The sequence below is a fragment of the Molossus molossus genome, unplaced genomic scaffold, assembly GCF_014108415.1.
Source record: "Molossus molossus isolate mMolMol1 unplaced genomic scaffold, mMolMol1.p scaffold_m16_p_12, whole genome shotgun sequence".
Lineage (NCBI taxonomy): Eukaryota > Metazoa > Chordata > Mammalia > Chiroptera > Molossidae > Molossus > Molossus molossus.
The window spans coordinates 85,841,427-85,859,098 of NW_023425347.1; the positions used below are offsets into that span (position 1 = coordinate 85,841,427).

At 53.0% G+C, this 17,672-nt stretch overlaps 2 protein-coding genes and 1 long non-coding RNA gene across 3 annotated transcripts; all 3 read left to right on the forward strand.

Annotated features, from left to right (window-relative positions):
• Positions 1–4,335: 4,335 nt before the first annotated feature.
• Positions 4,336–7,381, forward strand: CD164L2 (CD164 molecule like 2). Its single transcript, XM_036257357.1, has 5 exons — positions 4,336–4,423; positions 4,829–4,996; positions 5,096–5,167; positions 5,685–5,729; positions 7,233–7,381. The coding sequence occupies exons 1-5, from the start codon at positions 4,336–4,338 to the stop codon at positions 7,379–7,381; spliced, it is 522 nt and encodes a 173-aa protein (XP_036113250.1).
• Positions 7,382–11,189: 3,808 nt separating this feature from the next.
• Positions 11,190–15,766, forward strand: FCN3 (ficolin 3). The gene is given in 10 exon segments (XM_036256818.1): positions 11,190–11,356; positions 11,610–11,705; positions 12,051–12,095; positions 12,333–12,365; positions 12,567–12,694; positions 14,309–14,327; positions 14,330–14,434; positions 14,501–14,635; positions 15,451–15,687; positions 15,732–15,766. Coding segments are annotated over 10 exon segments (924 nt in total). The 5' UTR covers positions 11,190–11,265.
• Positions 15,767–15,826: 60 nt separating this feature from the next.
• LOC118627161 lies at positions 15,827–17,638 on the forward strand. Its single transcript, XR_004959019.1, has 3 exons — positions 15,827–15,873; positions 16,625–16,764; positions 17,491–17,638. It is a non-coding gene; the product is annotated as an uncharacterized LOC118627161 (long non-coding RNA).
• The last annotated feature ends 34 nt before the right edge of the window (positions 17,639–17,672 follow it).

Genomic DNA, 17,672 nt, shown 5'->3' on the forward strand with positions numbered 1-17,672 from the left:
CTGAGATCCAAAAGACTCAAATGAGCCTATGAATTTTATGTGCACACTCTCATTCTCCAAAACTGCCCCATGCTGACAGGACAATTGAGGCCATCACTGCCAACCAAATCTCTCTTCTCCGAAGATCTGCTGTCCAGAGGAAGAGGCAGCCCTTCCTTCTCTCTCCTCCTCCTGCCCTCTGCCCTACCTCTTTGCTTCTCACCACCATCAACACCCTCTCCAATCCTTCCCACCTACCAGGTGCCAAACCAGAGCCCAGTGCTTACAACAACCCTGTATCTCAATTTCATAGGTGAAGCTCAGAAAAGCAAAAAGTCTTGCCCCAAATTACATAGTAAATGGCAGAGCTGGGATCTGAAGGCAGAGCTATCTGTAACCAAGTCCAGTGTGTCTTTTCATTCTAGCTTAATGTCACCATCTCCCCAGAAGTGACATTTGACCAGAACTGACAATACCTGCAGTTCCCCAGCTGAGCACCAGATGGCTGCGTGCACTCAGTTCCAGGTAAGACTTCTTTCCTGTGGGCCTAGGCTCTCACAGGAGGTTTGTGTGAGTGAGACAGACTCTTTGTCCAAGCCCCAAGAATCTAGTCATGGTCAGTGCATGCGGGATTAGCACAGACCCATTCAGTCAGCCAGTGTTCACTGACAGTTCCCTGGGCTTGGGTTTGAGGGGTGCTATGAGAGATGATCTGACCACATTCAATAAGTATTTACTGAGCATCCACTATTTGCCAGGCATTGCTCTAGGCACAGAAAATATAGCAATTAACAACAATCTCTGCCTTCTTCGTGATCTTTCATTATAATAGGGAGAGATGGACAATCACAAATAAGTACTTACTATGATATTGAGTAGGGAGCTCTTGAGGGTCTCACAGACCAATGGGACAGACAAACGTGTACACAAACAATCACAAGATGGTACAGTATGGTTATTTAATAAACACCTACTTAGCCTTATGTGTGCAGGGAGTTAACTATGGAAAAAGACAGGCATTGTTCCTGCCTTCATGGAACTTACAGCCTAGGAAACAAATGCGTAATTTGATACATGTTCTGAAGAAAAAAGGAGGTGTCATGATTTAGAATAACCAGGAGACCTCTTTTAAGTAGGGAGGCCATGGAGTGAGTCATTTGAAGAGAGAATCGAAGAGTTTCAAGGAAAGAGCGCAGCAAGTGCAAAGTCTCTGAGGAGGAAAAGAGTTGATGTGTTTAAGGAATAGAAAGGAGGCTAGTATGTCAGGAGCCAAATTGTTATAGGCAGTTAGACCTGAGAAGAGCAAGGATGATGTTCCACGTACAGAAATTCACCAGGGTAGAAAGCCCAGGATGCCTAGCAAGAGGCAAAATGGGAAAACAAGAACCTCACCCCAAGGGTAACCCATCCTCCCCTAGCATATCACTGGTCACACAGTTTGGACCCCCTGATCTTTTCCTCCCTAAAGATAACATCCTAGGCCTCAATTATATTTCAGCTCTAGGCCCAGAAAAGCAACAAAACCAGGCAAGGGACTTTGTGGCTGCCTCAGGACCAGATGCATTGACTAATGACCCTCTGCCCTGGCACCAACCAACCAGTGGACACCATGACTCTGAAAGAGCACAACTGGAAAGCTAAAGAATATTCTATTAAGGCCCTCCCCTGACACATCTCCAAAGATTCCCACCTGCAAGAGAGAGATAAATACACTCAGGATGAAGGACCCAACGTGCTTTCCCAGAGGGGAGCATGCCAATGCCATTCCCTTCCCCTTTCTTCCCTCTAAGGGTCCTCACGAGACTTGCAACCAGGGGAGCAATGGGCAGTGGCAGTTCGTCCCAGGCCCCCTTTTCTCTGACTTCCCAGTGAGTCAAAGCAGCCCAGCCTAGGCTCTCCTATTGCTTATTCTATGCCCTTCTTCATGTCACTGCCCTAAATGTGTTTTGCTGCAGCTAATACTTTCATACTTTGCTACACTTTGTCTCTTGACTGAAATCTTTCCTTCAAGAAGACAAGAACCAAGGTCTCATCATTTCACCACTAACATAATGAGCTGAGGGGTAGGAATTGAGCTCAGAGAGGTAGGTAGGTAGGTGGGTGGGAGATCATCTAAGTCATGGAAAGCAGTGAGATGGGAGCCACTGGTGGACTTAAGCAGGAGAGTGATATGATTTAACTTACATTTTCAAAGAATTTCTCTGACTGCTGGAAAGCAGACTGGTGTCGGGGAGCAGAAGCAGGAGCCCTACTAGGAGATGGTGCAGAGGTGAGGGCTCTGGTGCAGGAAAGCAGATGGATTCAGATCGACCAGCTGGGACGAGTGCTGCAGCAGCTCAGCCTTGCTCTGAGACAGTGACAGGGGACTTCCTGCAGGAGGTGGCCCTTTAATGGAGTCATGAAGGATTAGTTTGCCATACAGATGGAGTCAGGGAGAAAGAGGACCCTCCAGGAAACAAAACAGCTATAGGGTAAAGGCAAGGAGGTATAAACGGTAAGGTGTATTGGGGGAGTCACTGTTCTATCTTCTTTCTTTTTTTTTATTCCTCACCCTGAGGATATTTTTCTATTTATTATCAGATAGAGTGGGAGGGAAGGAGAGAGAGAGAGAGAGATGGAGAGAAACATCGACGTGATAGAGCCACACCGACTGGTGGCCTCCCATATTACCCAACCAGGGCTGGGGACAAACTGCAACCGAGGTACGTGCCCTTGACCAGAATCGAACCCGTGACTCATTGGTCCGCGGGTCAATGCTCTAACTGCTGAGCCAAACTGGTCAGGGCTGTTCTATCTTCTTGAAGGGTAAGAAGGTGTTGGGGTGAGCCCACGATATTGCTGGACTTATAGAGCCCAGAATCAAAGGGCTGTGGAGGCCAAGCCATTATTAACTGGAAGAGACATGGTCAAATCCATGATTTTAATAGAGCCCTGCACCGTGAGGGCCAAGTTGGGGAAGGGCGCGAAGGCTGAGAGGCAGTGGGGCCAGCAAAGAGAGGATGAGGTAGTAGGAACAAGGAGACATGTAGAGGCAGAATCTTCAGGATTTTAATTTGGGAGACAAAGGGAGGGGGTGAGGATCAGACCATGGTTTCCAATTGCGTGACTTGGGGGATGAAGGGGCCTCCCTGTATAGCAGAGGGAAGAGCAGCCTCTGGCCTCATTGAATCCTGGGCTACATCCTGAACTCCCCTCCCCTTGTAATTGTGTGCCCCTGGGCAAGTGATGTTACTTCTGAAACCTGCAATTTGGTGATAACACAACCCATACCTAGAGGGTAGTGGGGATATTAGATGAGAAGCTGCAAGTAAAAGCTCTTAGTAGAATGTACATTCTGCTAATAGTAAAGGGTCAATAATTGTAAACTATGTATTATTAGTTACAGGTATGACAGCTGGGGAGGGAGCACTAGGCTGGACAAGAAGACATATTTGTTGGTTTTCAAATGGAAACTGATGGCAGAGGAATGACCAAGTTGACCCCAGAAGAGGTGGAATGGGTCTCAGGACTGAACTGGGCCACTAGCGATGATAATGTGGAAGGAGGAAAAGGAGAAGCAGATGGGGAAGAAAGGGAGGGGAAAGGAAAGGAGGGAGAAAGAGGAAGAGGGGGCACTCTTTAAAAAACGTGAGAAGTAGCTGTAATGGGAGAAGAACCAGAAGAGGTTTGTGCCAGGGCGGGAGTCAAGGCAGAAGGGAAAGTTGTGAAGAGGCTCAATTGCCCCAGTAACAATGAGACCGGTGACTTGGTGAAGGGTCTGATGGGTTGGAGGCAGACATGGTGGGCTAGAAGAGAGGGTAGAAGAGAGGAGGGTTCACAGATTGAAGCCGGGTGGCTGCCAGAGCCTAGGGGCCAGCTGAAGCTGGTCAGCAGTGGTTGGCCTGGAAGGGTGGTGCACTCCACAAGACCGCACCTGCGCGAGGCTGGGAGGCAAGAAACGAACCTTGCTACAAATATAGACTTAACCATTAACTCTCAACTAGTCACTCACCTTTTCTGAGCCTCAGTTTCCTCACCTAAGAAGTAGGCATAACTCGCTGCTCAGCATTTCCGTGAAGCTGCGGCTGCCCACGTCCAGAGGCCAGGTCCGTTACCAGTCCTGGACCCCGCCCTCTTTTGTCCGAGCCTCGCCCCAGGCTACGGAACCCGGCCCCACCTGACCGCGCCCACTAGCCACACCCAATTTGGCCCCACCCCGGACCACCAAGCCCCGCCCCCTGGCTGCGCCACTGGCCCTGCCCACCTGGCCCCGCCCCCGCCGCCCCGGTCACGTTTCCCACAGCCTGGTGGAGCCGAGTCCAGAAGGGAAGCGACACACCAGCTCTCCGCGGACCCCCCGCCCCCGCCCCCGCGCCCATGGCCTTGCCGGGACCCCGAGCCTTACGGGCTGCGCTCTGTGGTGGCTGTTGCTGCCTCCTCCTGTGTGCCCAGCTCGCTGTGGCTGGTAATGCGGGCCAGGGTCTGGGAGCGTGCCCTTCACCCAGTCGCCCGTCCAGGAGTAGTCAGGGCTGGGAGGGGTGAGGATGGGGGGGTGGAAGAGGACTTGCCAGATGTGTGCAGGGCTCCAGGGTGGGTGAAGGCGGCTCTAGCTGTGTGTGGAGCCCCGTGTATGTGTACAGTAGGGAGCTTCAGGTGTGTCTGAGAACCCCAGGTATATACAAAGGGAGGGGACGCTGGGTGAATGTCAGGGAGGTTCTAGGTGTGTTATCATGTGTTTGTGGAAACTCCAGGTGTGTAGTTGGGATGAAGGGATCCCGGTGAGCGTGCGTGTGCAGAGGGTGAGAGCCAGAGTAGTGGGGAAGGAGGGCTGCAGCTCGGATTCAAGGAGTTGCTTCCATTCCACACCCAGGTAAAGGAGCTCGAGGCTTTGGGCGAGGAGCCCTGCTCCAAATGAACATCTGGCCAGCTGTCCGAGGGACCTGCAAACAGCTGAAGCTTTGTGAGCATTGTGTGGAGGGGGACATAGCGCACAACCTCTCGGGCTGCGTGTGGGAGCAATGTCAGCCGGAGGAGCCAGGTATGGAGTTTGGCCCTCCCCAAGTTGAGTGCCCCGGTTCTGAACTCCAGGGCCTTGGCCCCTCTCCCCAAACCTCTCTCCTGCACCTTCTCCCACCAGGACACTGTGTGGACCAAGCTGAGGCAGTCAAGGAAGGTTGCTCTGTCTACAACCACTCAGAGTCATGTCCAGGTAGGGGGGCTCCCACTGGCCTAAGCCAAGATGGGGGCGATGGGGCTGAGGTGCCCCCAGGAGAAATCTGTCTCTTTCAAGGAGCTGACCATGCCTACAAACACCTGGGTCCAGTTTCAGTTTAGCTCATCGAGAACTCCCTTCCCCTCTCTGGTCTGTTTCCTCGTCTGTAAAGTGGTACAAATGGAGGGTACAGAACAGGCATGTGCAGGAGTGGGGGGGGGGTAGCGCTTCTCATTCAAAACAGAGTGAGGACTTTGGAAGTTCAAAAGGGAACAGGATAGGGCTTTCTGGAAGAGGTAGCATCAGAGATGACCCTTAAAGGTCAAGATGAAGAGAGGGCACATCTGGTGGAAGGAACTGCATGAACTAAGGCTTGACAATATGTTGGGTGGATCTGGACCCGGGACAGAGGACCTGATCTGAGTCAGAAGTCCACCTGTTGGCCCAGCCTGAGGTCCTGATGGGAGTCAGGGGGTGGGAGAGCTAGGTTCTTATGAATTCCCTGTCTCTCTAGCTGCCCACCACCACCCCACCTATGAACCGAAGACAATCACAACAGGTAGGTACTACCTGGGGGAACTGGGCAGTGGCAGGACTAGAGGTGCAGGGAAAGCCAGAGCTGGGCTGAGGCACTGACATGCTCTGTGACCTCAGACCTGTGACTTCTCCCTCTGAGCCTGTTTCCACATCTGAGAAATTGGGTGGGTACCGCCTCACAGTGTTGCTGTGAAGATTTTATGAAAGAATGTGTGTGGGTAGCCCCTAGTTCAGTGTCTGATGCAAGGAAGGCAATCAAGAAATGATGGTTCCAATCTCGTCTCCCCAACACTGAGAACTCAGGGTGACCCCCTCGAGGACCTGCGCTTGGTACTGAGGGTGTATGGCTCTGGTTGCCAATGAGATGTCTACTGTGACCACCCACTGGTCCAGAGAGGGTTACAAAGCAGATTCCTGGCAGAACAGAGGCAAGAACCCCACCCTTTGGTCCCCACTGCCCCTCACAGCCTGGAGTTCAGCAGGCTTGGCAGGGATGGCTGAAGAGGCTCTTGGTTAATTAAAGCCAGAAACGTGATCTTGGAGGCTGAATTATTGATGGTTCAGCTCCCTCCAGCTCAAGCCCCAGATCAGTCTTGTGCAGCTCATTTCTTCCCTCTTCTGCTCCTCTTCCCCCAGAAAGGGCTCACTGAGCTGCAGCAGGGACCACCCTTTGCTCTTCGTATTCTCAGACCTCCTTACACAACCAACACCTTCTGGGAGATGGATCCACCTCCCAGCTGGGTTCCTGTCCACTGCCCCAGAATGATCTTACACTGCCAGCCCTGCCCTGCCCTGCCCTGGGCACTGGGCCCAGGGCCTGAAATCAAATCCCTGTTGAGAGTTGATGGCTAACGTGGCGCAGCTGGGAGCCACCCAGGCACAGTCTGACAACCATGGTCCCTACGGTGGGGATGGGGAAAGTGTTAGGGTACATTGTGTAGGTTTGGCTCTGTCCTAACTGTGAGGTGACTCTAGACAGGTCTGGCCACAGAGCTGGCTTCTTCCTCTGACATACATCATCTAGTCTCCATTTATCCACTTTGGTCAACAAGGGTGTGGACCTCCACTTCTTCCCTTTCTAAGTAAGGGCTCTGACATGGGGCAGCTCCAGGGTCTCAGAAGTTCTGAAAGGGGATCATATCATCTGTATCTGGGCTTTGAACCCTAAGACCCAAGGTTGAAAGGGGTCGATGCCTGAGTTCTAGGTCCATCCTCATCCTATTGGGCCAGCGTGGTAGAGGGTGTCTGTAAGGGACTCAGTTGCCATCTGGTCCATGTGATCAGAGAGGGTGTGAGAAGCATCAAGCCACAAAGCAATTCAGGAACAGAGCCAGGGCTGCCCTACCAGCTGGGCACTGTCCCTCCTACCAGGCACCTCCCAACTGCCCACAGGATCCAGCTGAATTGAGCCTGCTGCTCCAGGCTCCCATAGTAAGGACTGGGGCCTCCAGGTGACCTGTGTGGGTTACTGGGGGAGGCCTGGGATCCTGGTCCTTGGTGGCCTGCTATGACCTCCACCCTGCAGGGAGTCCTCCTGTTCCCGAAGCCCACAACCCTGGCTTTGATGGGGCCAGCTTCATTGGAGGCATGGTTCTGGTGCTGAGCCTACAGGCGGTGGCCTTCTTCGTCTTGCGCTTCCTCAAGGCCAAGGACAGCACTTACCAGACACTGTGAGTACTGACCAGCCCGCAGTCTGGCTCACTTCCCCCACCCCACTCCTGCCCCTCAGGTCCCCTTAAATGACAGTGTGCTGTCTTCTCAGTGGGGCAGCCCTAAGGGCAATGACTCCCTCCCTGTGTCCCCCATGTGAGCCACACCCCTGTCCCTCTTCCAGTTGTGAGGTTCTCTCTGCTAGGTATTGACTCAGCCTCAGCCTGTTGTCTGAGAGCCAGCTGAGCCCACTTGTCTTTGTCCCCTCATGCTGCCAGCAGGGAGGAGAACCAGTAGGTGATAACCCAGGCGAGACTTTGGCCTGCAGCTTTGTGGCCTTGGCAGGACCTTGGCTGTGTGTGCGGTTTGGTTTTCCTCTGAGAAGGGGAGCTGCTCGAAGGCCCCCCACACCCTGTGTGCCGTGTGTGCTGTGGGGCGGGTCACTGCAGCCTCCATTAAAGTGTTTGCTCTTCCATCTGTTGCCTGCTCTCTGGGGTTGGGGGTCCTCAGCCCTGCTGAGGCAGGGCCACCGCCCTGAGTGTCCTCTCTGTCTGGCTTCTGCAGAATCTGACCCCTTGCAGGCCTGGATTCCACGCTGAGGAGAAGGATGAAGAAGCTGCCCTCTTGGCTCCCTTGTGGGCACTGGGGATGGGAAAAACTTTGGCCACCAATTCCTGGCCTCTGAAGGCACCAAACAGTCTCAGTGTCAATACCTGGGCCTGGTACCTGCAGCTGAATGCATCCTTCAACACCTCCTATCTCATCTGTCATCCCTGTGGGCCCCCTCCAGACATCCCCCGCCCCTGCGTGGCACTGGGTCTGTGCCTGCCTCTTCCCACTGACCTGGCCTGGGCACTGCCCCCAAATAAAGGAACTCTTTCCAGCTCTGTGCTTTGTGTCTTCTGTCCTCCATTGTGTGGACTGGATGGGACAGGGGAATGGCCACTACCGCCTCCTTAGTGGAATTCAGTCTCGGACTGTTGTCATCTTTTAAAATATTTTTCTCTGTTATACATGTTCAGCCGCCTCCCATGCCCCTTTACAGATGAGAGTACAGAGACTCAGAAAGATAAATGTGGCTGCTCTCTCCTCTGTGTAGGATGGGACAGTCTCCACGTGGCTAATAAAGCTCTCTTAATTTGAACCCCCCACCCACCCACAAAAAAAAGAAAGATAAATGTACTTGCTCAAGATCACACAGTGGTTCGGGGCAGGGCTGGGGTTTGAATCTAGATTTTTCTAGCTCCAGAGTGAGCAGAACTTCAGAACTGTCCTGCAGAAGCATCTTCCAGGCTCTCAGCTCCTTAAGTTACGTCTCTGCCCCAGTGCCCAGGTGGAGACACCCTGGAACTCTCGACAGCCATTTCCTCACTCAGGCCCTTCTGGGAAGTTGCCCCCATGCCCTCCCCCACCCTTTACCCCTACCCCTGGGCCCAGAAGTCTTCCTGACTAATAACATCTCCCGCCTCCCACTGAGGGGGGGCATGCTGGATACCAGGCACGTAGTTGAGAGTCTGACATATAATGTCCTGTCCTAGGACAGTCAAGCTGAGAGGCAATAGAGAAATGGCTGAGAGTTCAGCCTGTGGAACCTAACTGCTCTGTGGGAACTGGAGCAGTTATTTAATAGCTCTGGGCCTCAGTTTCCTCATTTGTAAAGTGGGGTAGCAGCAGTATCCATCTCAGTGGGGTGCGGAGCAGGCACACGTGCTCCATCTGCTTCATGCCAGGGCACCCATCCTCCCTTCCAGCTGTGCAGCCTGCAGCCGAGCCTCTGTGCCTCTTCTCCAGGCCTGGCCTTCCTGCAGGGTCTCCAGCTGCTGCCGCAAGCCCACAGGTAGTCCCGGCTGCTCCTTGGCCTCACAGAGGGCTCTACTGCCTGCACATCACGCCATCATCAACAATGCCAACAGTCCACTTCCTCCCCCCTCGCACGTCCATCAATGCCCTCAGTCCTCTCAGGCAGCCTCCCCTTGAGCCATCCTGCCAGCTACTTGGATCTACCTCTTGTTACACAGCCTGTCTTATTCTCTGTCTGCTCCAAGCCTTTGCTCATTCAGTTTCTCCTGCCTGGATCACCCCGCCCCGGGCGCTTCTCCAACCAGCCCTTAAGAGCTGCGGGGATGATGCCCATTCTTTCTGGGGCTGACGGAGGAAATGCCCCCACCTCCTGCTGGCTTTCCACTCAGTTAAGAAAATTTCTTCATTGGATGTATATTTTTTTAAAAATAGTAAACGCCTGTAAGGAACAAAAGGACTATACAAAAGTTTATATAGAGTGAGAATCACCATCCCACTGGTCTCATGCCCCAGAAGTAACTATGCTTCACAGTATGTTTCAGATCTTTTCCTGTGAATTTACATTTAGCTTTATTTAAATACAAAGTGGGACTGCGCTATACATATTGTTCTGCAACTTTGCCCCTTTCATTATCCATCACATTTGCCCTATGACTTGTCCACATGGTGGTAACGCATTTGCCTGCATCCTATCAAAGTCCAGTTGGGTCCTTTCCACAGTGATTATTATAAACAGCATCATGATAAACAGACCTGCCTGCAGATCTTGGCACACCTGTGGGACAGCTTACGGAGCACAGATTTCTTTCTTTCTTTTTTTTTTTAATCCTCACCCAGGGACATTTTTCCATTTTTTGTTCAGGTAGAGTGGGAGGGAAAGAGAGACATTGATGTGAAAGGGACACATAGAGTGATTGCCACCTGCACGACCCAACCAGGGCCGGGGACAAACTGCAACCAAGGTACATGCCCTTAGCGGGAACCGAACGCGGGTCTCTCTGGACCGCAGGCTGACGCTCTAACCGCTGAACCAAACCGGCCAGAGCGGGAGCACGGATTTCCAGAACTGGACCTGCAGGGCCTCAGAGCATCCATCTCATGGATCTATCCTGTCTGGCAAACTTGGCCTCCGCCTTTCCTGATGCCTCATTGCACCTCAGCCCTCCCCATCCCCGCAAGCTTGTCCTGGCCTAGAGGAGGCCCTCAGGGAGGGTTTAATGAATGAATGAACAAATGAACAAACAAATGAGATTTCTCTCTCCTCCCTATCACCTGAGTCCCTCTCCAGCTCACTCCTCGCATCTGCATCAGGGCTGCTGCCTCCTTACTGCCTGGGCCACCCATGAAATGGGCCTATATTAGCAGCTTTTTCCTAGGCCCAGCCAGGAGCTCCCCAAGGGACTTGAGGGAAGTCACATTGCTAAGGGTGCCTCTCTCTGGTGTGGGGCATGGGGCTTGGGCAAAATCTCTGTGGCTCTGGGCATATAAGTGCCACAGAGAGCATAAGTCATGTCCTGTCCTGGGCCTCAGTTTCTCCTTGCTTATTCCTTCATTTAACCAACATTCATTGAATACCTGCCTTGTACCAGGCTTGTATCCCAGGGCCAACAATAATGACTATGAGCAGGGCTGTGTAAGGATCGGAGGCGGCGTACAAACTGCACACAGTGGGACTTGTGGCGTGCAGTAGGTCCAACAAATGGTAGCAGCAGTTACTAACACTGCTGACAGGAAGAATCCCTAGTGGAGATGACATTAAGGCCGGAACTTCATGGACAGGCAGAGCTTCATGGACAGGTAGAGATGAAGAGAGGGGCATTCCAGATGGAAGGCTCAGAAAACCCCAGTGAATGCAAAGGTCTAGAGAGATGGCTGGGCAGCCCTGGTGGCCAGGATCAGAGGTTGGACTCCATCCCACTTGAACAGAGCAGGGATAATGCCCATTCTCTTTGAGGCTGAGGGAGGAAATGCCCCCACCTACTTACTTCTGGTTCCAACCTGGGTGGAGTGTCCCTGGGGAGGGACAGTGGACAAAAGTCTTTCTTTATGTTCTTCCACCAGCCTGGCCCCCTTATAAACTGACATCCTCTCTCAAGGGCACCAGCAAGATGGGCCTCCTGTGGACCCCACTCTCCCTTTTGCTTCTCTTGCTCAGGGAGCCTGCCAGCCTGGGGACAGAGGACCGCCCCAGCTGTCCAGGTAGGGTCCTAGGGTGTCCTCCCCACCAACCCACTCTCATTCCCTCCCTGGGTGTCAACCCAGGCTCACGAGCCTCAAGGAGCAGGGTGGGAGTTCAATAGTCTGAGCTCTGCAAACAGGGTAAAGCTTTGAAACCTCTTCAAGGTAAGCATCCTGACAGCTCGACTCGGAGATGGAACTGCAGAGGGTCTGGGAGACATGCCCACCCCTCTATGACCACTCTGTGCCCACCTGGCCCCACATCTCCCTGCAGAACCCAGGGAACTAGAAGGCAGCAAAGTTGTCCTCCTGCCCAGCTGTCCTGGACCCCCAGGAAGTCCTGGGGAGAATGGAGCTCCAGGTCCTTGAGGTGAGAGATACCAGGCAGCAGACAGGGACCTGGGGTAAACCAGGGAGGCTGGTGGTGCAGCAATAACTGTCTGTGCTGAGAGGCCATGACAAGCAGGCCCGGAACCTACTGTGCACCAGGCTCCAGGCTGGGCACCCAGCATCCAAAGATCAGCTCTATGAAGTAGGTGAAGAGTTTCCCACCATTTTACTGAAGGGGAAAGTGAGGCTCCGAAAGGATAAGTCATTTATCTACAATTACAGCCAGTGAAGGATGCAGCTGGGATTTGACTTCTGGCTCCAAATCCATGTTGTTTTTGACCTTACAGGGGTGGGACTTACAACATCTCTGTCTCTGGAATTTCAGGGCAACCTGGACCACTGGGCAATATGGGCCCCACGGGTGAGCCAGGTGAGTGTGTGGGACCTGGGCCTCTTCTTTCTTTGCTCTATCCCTCAGCTAGAGAGGGAGAGTGCTCTGTTGGGCTGCAGCCCAGCCACTGGCTGTGACTGCCCTCCTGCAGGGGGTGGAAGGGGAGTGGGCAGGATTAGGAGAAGGGCCTGGGCACCCTCCCTTCTGGTGATTTGCAGGCATTCCCTCGGGGGTACTCAGACCTTAGAGCCAACACTTGGTCTTTCCATGGGACAGGAGATCCAGCAAACCTGCTTCGGTGTCAGGAGGGTGAGGCAGCCTTCACCGGAGCCAAGAACTTGGAACCAGGCGGTGCTAGGGTGTTGGTGGCCCACCAGGCGTGGCCTAGCACTAGAGCCCCTTTCGGGGGCCTGAAGGAGCAGAGAGGGCTCCTGAGGTCCACCCGTAGCCCCTTCCATTACCCATGGGGTGGGGATTGGGGCATAACTCAGTTCTTCTCCCCTTCCCCAGGCCCCAGGAGCTGCCAGGAGATGCTGAGCCGGGGTGCCACCTTGAGCGCTTGGTACCATCTGTGTCTACCTGAAGGCAGAGCCCTTCCAGTTTTTTGCGACATGGACACCCCAAGAGGTGGTTGGCTGGTGTCAGAGAAGAGACACAGGCCAGGCCCAGTGGGCACTTCTGCCCCTTGGCCCCTAGGGGGAGTCAGAGCCCCCTGGAGCCAAGGCGTTTCTTAGAGGAATTCACTGAGAAAAGTTTACTGAGCTAGCAGGGGATCTGAAGCATGAGAAGGCTTCACAGACAAGGTGACATTTGACAGGGTCTTGAAAGCTGGGTAGAAATTATCAAAACAAATGAGGCACAGAGGGCTTTCCAGGTGGAGGGAAAGACAAATGCAGGGAGGCCGGACAGCGCAAGAGGGTCGGGGAACCATGTGAGTGAGCTGAGAGCAGGTATGAGAGTTTGGCTGAGGCCCACTGGTATGGGTCAAAAGCATGGATTGAAGGCCTCTGCAAAGGTCAGTTCATGGAGGGCATGGATCACTAACGGAGGATCATGGAGGTAAATGGGGAGCCACGGGAGAGTTTTAAGCAGAGAATTACCAGGTCAGACTTAGTCTTTAGAAAGATGGCAACATGGAAGCTGCATTGCAGTAGGGGCAAGAGGGGAGGCAGGGACACAGGTCTGGGGGACTTCAGAGGCTCAGCAGGAGAAGACAGTGGGCAGGGGCAATGATGGAAATAGAGGCACTTAGACTGAAAGGTATTTAGGAGGGAAACTCTACAGAGCCTGGGGACTGCTTGGCTTGAAGGGGAAGTTTCAGGGTAAGGCCAGGAGTCCAGCTTGGCCTCTGGAGGTGATCTCTTTGCTCTAATATCTTGGTTTTTATCATAGTAAATTAAAGCAAGTTATTTTGCCCTGGTTGGTTTGGCTCAGCGGTTAGAGCATCGGCCCATGGACTAATGAGTTGCTGGTTCAATTCCAGTCAACAGCACATACCTCAGTTGCGGTTTGTTCCCCGCCCTGGTCAGGGTTGTGCAGGAGGCAACCAGTCGATGTGTCTCTCTCATGTCGATGTTTCTCTCTCTCTCTCTCTCCCTCCCTCCCACTCTCTCTGAAGATAAATGTAAAAATATCCTCAGGTGAAGATTAAAAGGAAAAAGCTGATGAACAAAATAGACCCAGAGACATAGAAGTAGGGTACAGACTGACAAACCTCAGAAGAGGAGGACGGGGGGCGGGGAGGGAAGACATAAACCACAGAACTTGTATGCATGTATGTGTAGCCAACGGACCTAGACAACAATGCTGGGGGTGGGATCCGGAGGAGGGTGTCAATGGGGGAAAAAGGAGAAACATCTGTAACAAAAATTGCAATTGCAATATATATCTCCCCTCAGGTGAGGATTAAAAAAAAATCAAGTTATTTTGAATCTGACTCTCAGCAGGACTGACCCTTTCCAGAAGGTAGGAACTATGTTTCTATCATTTCAGTCTCCCCCAGGGCTTGCAAGGCTTTGATGTGAAGTTGAGTGTCACTAACTACTTGATGACACTAAAAGCTAATAAGAGAATGTAGAGTTCATCAATATATTCACAGGCAAGATTCACTGGGCGACAAGCCCCCAATCCAGAGGCAGGGAGTCTGCCAGCGCCTCAGTGTGCCCACTCTCAGCTGCACTGCCCCTGCCTCTCCTCACCCCATCCCAAGCCTGGAGTAATGGCTGGTGTGCTAGCCTTCTCTGGCCCCCTAGGTGTTCCAGAGGCGACAGGATGACTGGATTTCTTCCGTTCTTGGTCCTCCTACAAAGCAGGTTTTGGGAGTCAGGAGTCTGAATTCTGGCTGGGGAATGAGAATCTGCACCAGCTGACTCTCCAGGGCAAGTTCCCAGCAGGGTCCAGGGAGCCTGGGGGCATTTCTCTGGCACCCCCCCCCCCTTCCCCAGGTACCTGGGAGCTACGAGTGGAGCTGGAAGACTTTCATGGCAACAGCACCTTTGCCCATTAGGAGTCCTTCCGCCTCCTTGTGGAGGCAGATCACTAGCAGCTGCTGCTGGGCAAGTTTTTAGAGGGCACTGCAGGTGAGCAACCCTTAGGTGGGGCCCTGGAGTAGGGGGAAAAGGTGAGGGAGGCTGGATACTTGCCCAGCACTGCCACTGCCTCCATAATGACTCAGGATAATTCCTTCTCCTCTGTGAGCCTCAGTGTCCTCATCTGAGAAATGGCAATCAAGAGGCAAGGTGGTACAGGAGTAAAGAATTTGGGCTCTGGAGGCAAACAGACCTAAGTTTGAATCCAGCTCTGTCATCTACTATGTGACCCTGGGCAAGTCCCTTCCGTATCAGAGCCTGCTTCCTGTACTGTAAAATAGACAAGGAGGCAGGGAGGGAGGCCGTGGACTATCTGAGGCTCTGTTGAGTGTTAGCTTTATCTGCTTTGGAAGAGGAACTAGGGAAGGCTTTTTTCAGAGAAACAGCAACTGTTGAGGAGAGGCTTGAAAGAGGGAAGTGATTATGAGGTGTTGCCTCAGGGGAGCCCCCTTTCCTGCCCAGGCATCTGAGAAGTCCCTCCCAGCTCTCCCTGACAAAGTTGCTCGGGCTGCTGATGGGAGCCAGGAAGAGACAAAGGAGCTAGAGGGAAGCTCGGGACTCTATGAGGGGACAAGGCAGAGGGAGGAGCTGGTGGCTTTGGAGCCACAGTCCTGAGTTCAAGTCCCAGTGCCCCTGGGACTAGTTGAGTGACCTGGGGAAACACTCTGGCTCCTTGGTACTGCTGTTTTCTCAGGGGGCCTGATAACGCCACCTCTCAGTTGCTCTGAGACTCCTATGAGGTCATCTCTTCAAGGGTGCCAAGCATGGTGCTGACACCAACGTGCCTCCCATCCCCTCCCTGCCAGGGGACTCTGTAAGCTATCACAATGGGGAGTCCTTTACCACCTACGACGCTGACCATGACGCAATTGGGGACAACTGCACAGTGACTGTCCATGGTGCCTGGTGGTATGAAGCCTGCTATCAATCTCATCTCAATGGACGTTATGTGATGTCCCACACTACTGCCCACACTTATTGCATTGACTGGGCCTCAGGCCTTGGCATGGGCCACCCTTACCACAGGGTTCGCATAATGCTTCGTGAGGGCATCCTGGCAACCAGCACCCTTATCTCTCCTGTACAGCTTCCGGATGCTCGGCTACTCCTAACCAGTGCTAACTGCCTCTGCTCTTGTCCACATTTAAAAATAAAATCATTTTAACCCTTTTCTGACTTGCAGGACTTGCCCAGTTACCAAGAAACACTCAAGAGGACAGAGTAGAGACGTAGGTTTGAGCTCCATTCAAGGAAGACTTTTCTTTCAGTCAGGAAGATGGAAGGGTCAGCCTCCTAAGGTAGTAATTTCTGGAGGTATGCAAGCCAAGGCCGGGGGAACATTTAGGGAAGGACTTGGAATTCAAGTGTTCACTCACTGACTGTGCCCTTAGGCCCTCTGTGTCCCGCAAGTGGGTGGTTTTGCGGTGGAAATTGCAGTTTTCTCACTGTCTCTGTTGCCCATGCCTATCCTTTCTAGATTGTCTGTTTTCTACCCCAGCCTCTGTTGGAAGTCAAGTTCTCATCCTTGGCTTCTCACGGGTTCCACCAGCAGCTGGTTTAAACTCAGGGTCAAACCAAGTAAGGTATTTTCTTTTTTTTTAAATCCTCACCTGAGGACATTTTCCCATTTTTTTGTTCAGGTAGAGTGGGAGGGAGAGAGAGGAACAGAGAGAGAGAGAGAGAAACATCGATGTGAAAGGAACACATCGAGTGGCTGCCACCCGCACGACCGACCAGGGCCAGGGACAAACTGCAACCGAGGTACGCGCCCTTAGCGGGAACCGAACCTGGGTCTCTCAGGACCGCAGGTTGACGCTCTAACTGAGCCAAACCGGCCAGGGCCAAGTAAGGTATTTTCTTTCATGGGGCCACAAGTACTGAAATAGCAGTTATTGAGCTAGCATTTATCAAGCAGTTAATTTGCCAGAGACACATTCTAGAAAGCAGCAAAGCAATAGTCTGATATCTGCTGTCTGATAGGGCATCTTGGGATTGCATCCTGCTCTGTCATGTGGCTGACTGATCCTTGGCAAGATATACAACCTAAGTCCGCGGTTCCTGATTTCAGAGTCCACTGAAGTTTACACCAGGTTGCTGTCTCACTAATTCACACTAAAGGGGTAAGGATTCTTGGAAATTTGGAGGTGGAAAGCTGTTGTAGCCCAAGGGTTGGCGTTCTGGGGTTCTTCTTCAGGTGGGTAGAGAAATGTTTGTGTGGGGACTCTTCTCAGGTCCCATGGTCACCAATGACTGGAGGTAAAAAATCAGCAGATTGGTTTCTGGGGAAAGTGGCCTCCTGGCAAGAGGGCAAAGATGGGGGCTCAGGTGCCAAGTCCCATACTAGGGCTGATGGCCTCCCAGCAGGTGGAGGGGCAGACTTCCCCCATTGCAGTCCCTCCTGGGAGAACACCCACTCTTCACCATGTTGTGTACACCCTGATGTTTCTGGAGATCCATTCATTCAAATAGATCCCTGCATGGCAGGGCCTGCAATTCACACCTCTTCCCTAACCCTGGCCTGGGCACACATATTATGATGTGGTTGGCTACACCGTGGCACATGCTGTTCCGGAAGTGGCCGGACTCAGAAGTTCTAGTTGGAGAGGAGGGAGGGGAGAGGCTGAGTCCCAGGCGGCTAGGGAGCGGTGTTGCCCCAGGGCCGAGGGTGGAGCTTTCCCGGTCGGGGCCCAGCCTACGTGTGAGGGCAGGAGAGAGGGACGGCGGACGCTCTCCTGCGGAGTCTGCGTGTCGGACAGGATCAGACTAATTCCCAGGATCACCCACGTGACTCTGAGTCGCGGATCACCGGATGCCCCAGATTCCCGGGACCCAATTCCCGATTTCAGATCCTCAGGACCTTCCAAGTCGGAGCCTGGATTTCGCCCTGGACTCCAGATTCCGAGGAACAGGACCTCCGGCGGGACTTCGGATCTCCAGATCCCTTAGGAGATTCCCGATCTTGAGATCCCTGGATCCGTCACCTCTTGCTCCTGCCCCGCCCCGGGTGCTCAGAACGGGCCTGACGCCC

What these genes read in the sequence shown, in the direction of transcription:
- CD164L2 (XM_036257357.1), top strand. Translation starts at nt 4,336, where the DNA reads ATGGCCTTGCCGGGACCCCGAGCCTTACGGGCTGCGCTCTGTGGTGGC. An exon ending in ATGTCAGCCGGAGGAGCCAG is followed by an intron (nt 4,997 to 5,095) that starts GTATGGAGTTTG and finishes TTCTCCCACCAG; the next exon opens with GACACTGTGTGGACCAAGCT. An exon ending in ACCGAAGACAATCACAACAG is followed by an intron (nt 5,730 to 7,232) that starts GTAGGTACTACC and finishes TCCACCCTGCAG; the next exon opens with GGAGTCCTCCTGTTCCCGAA.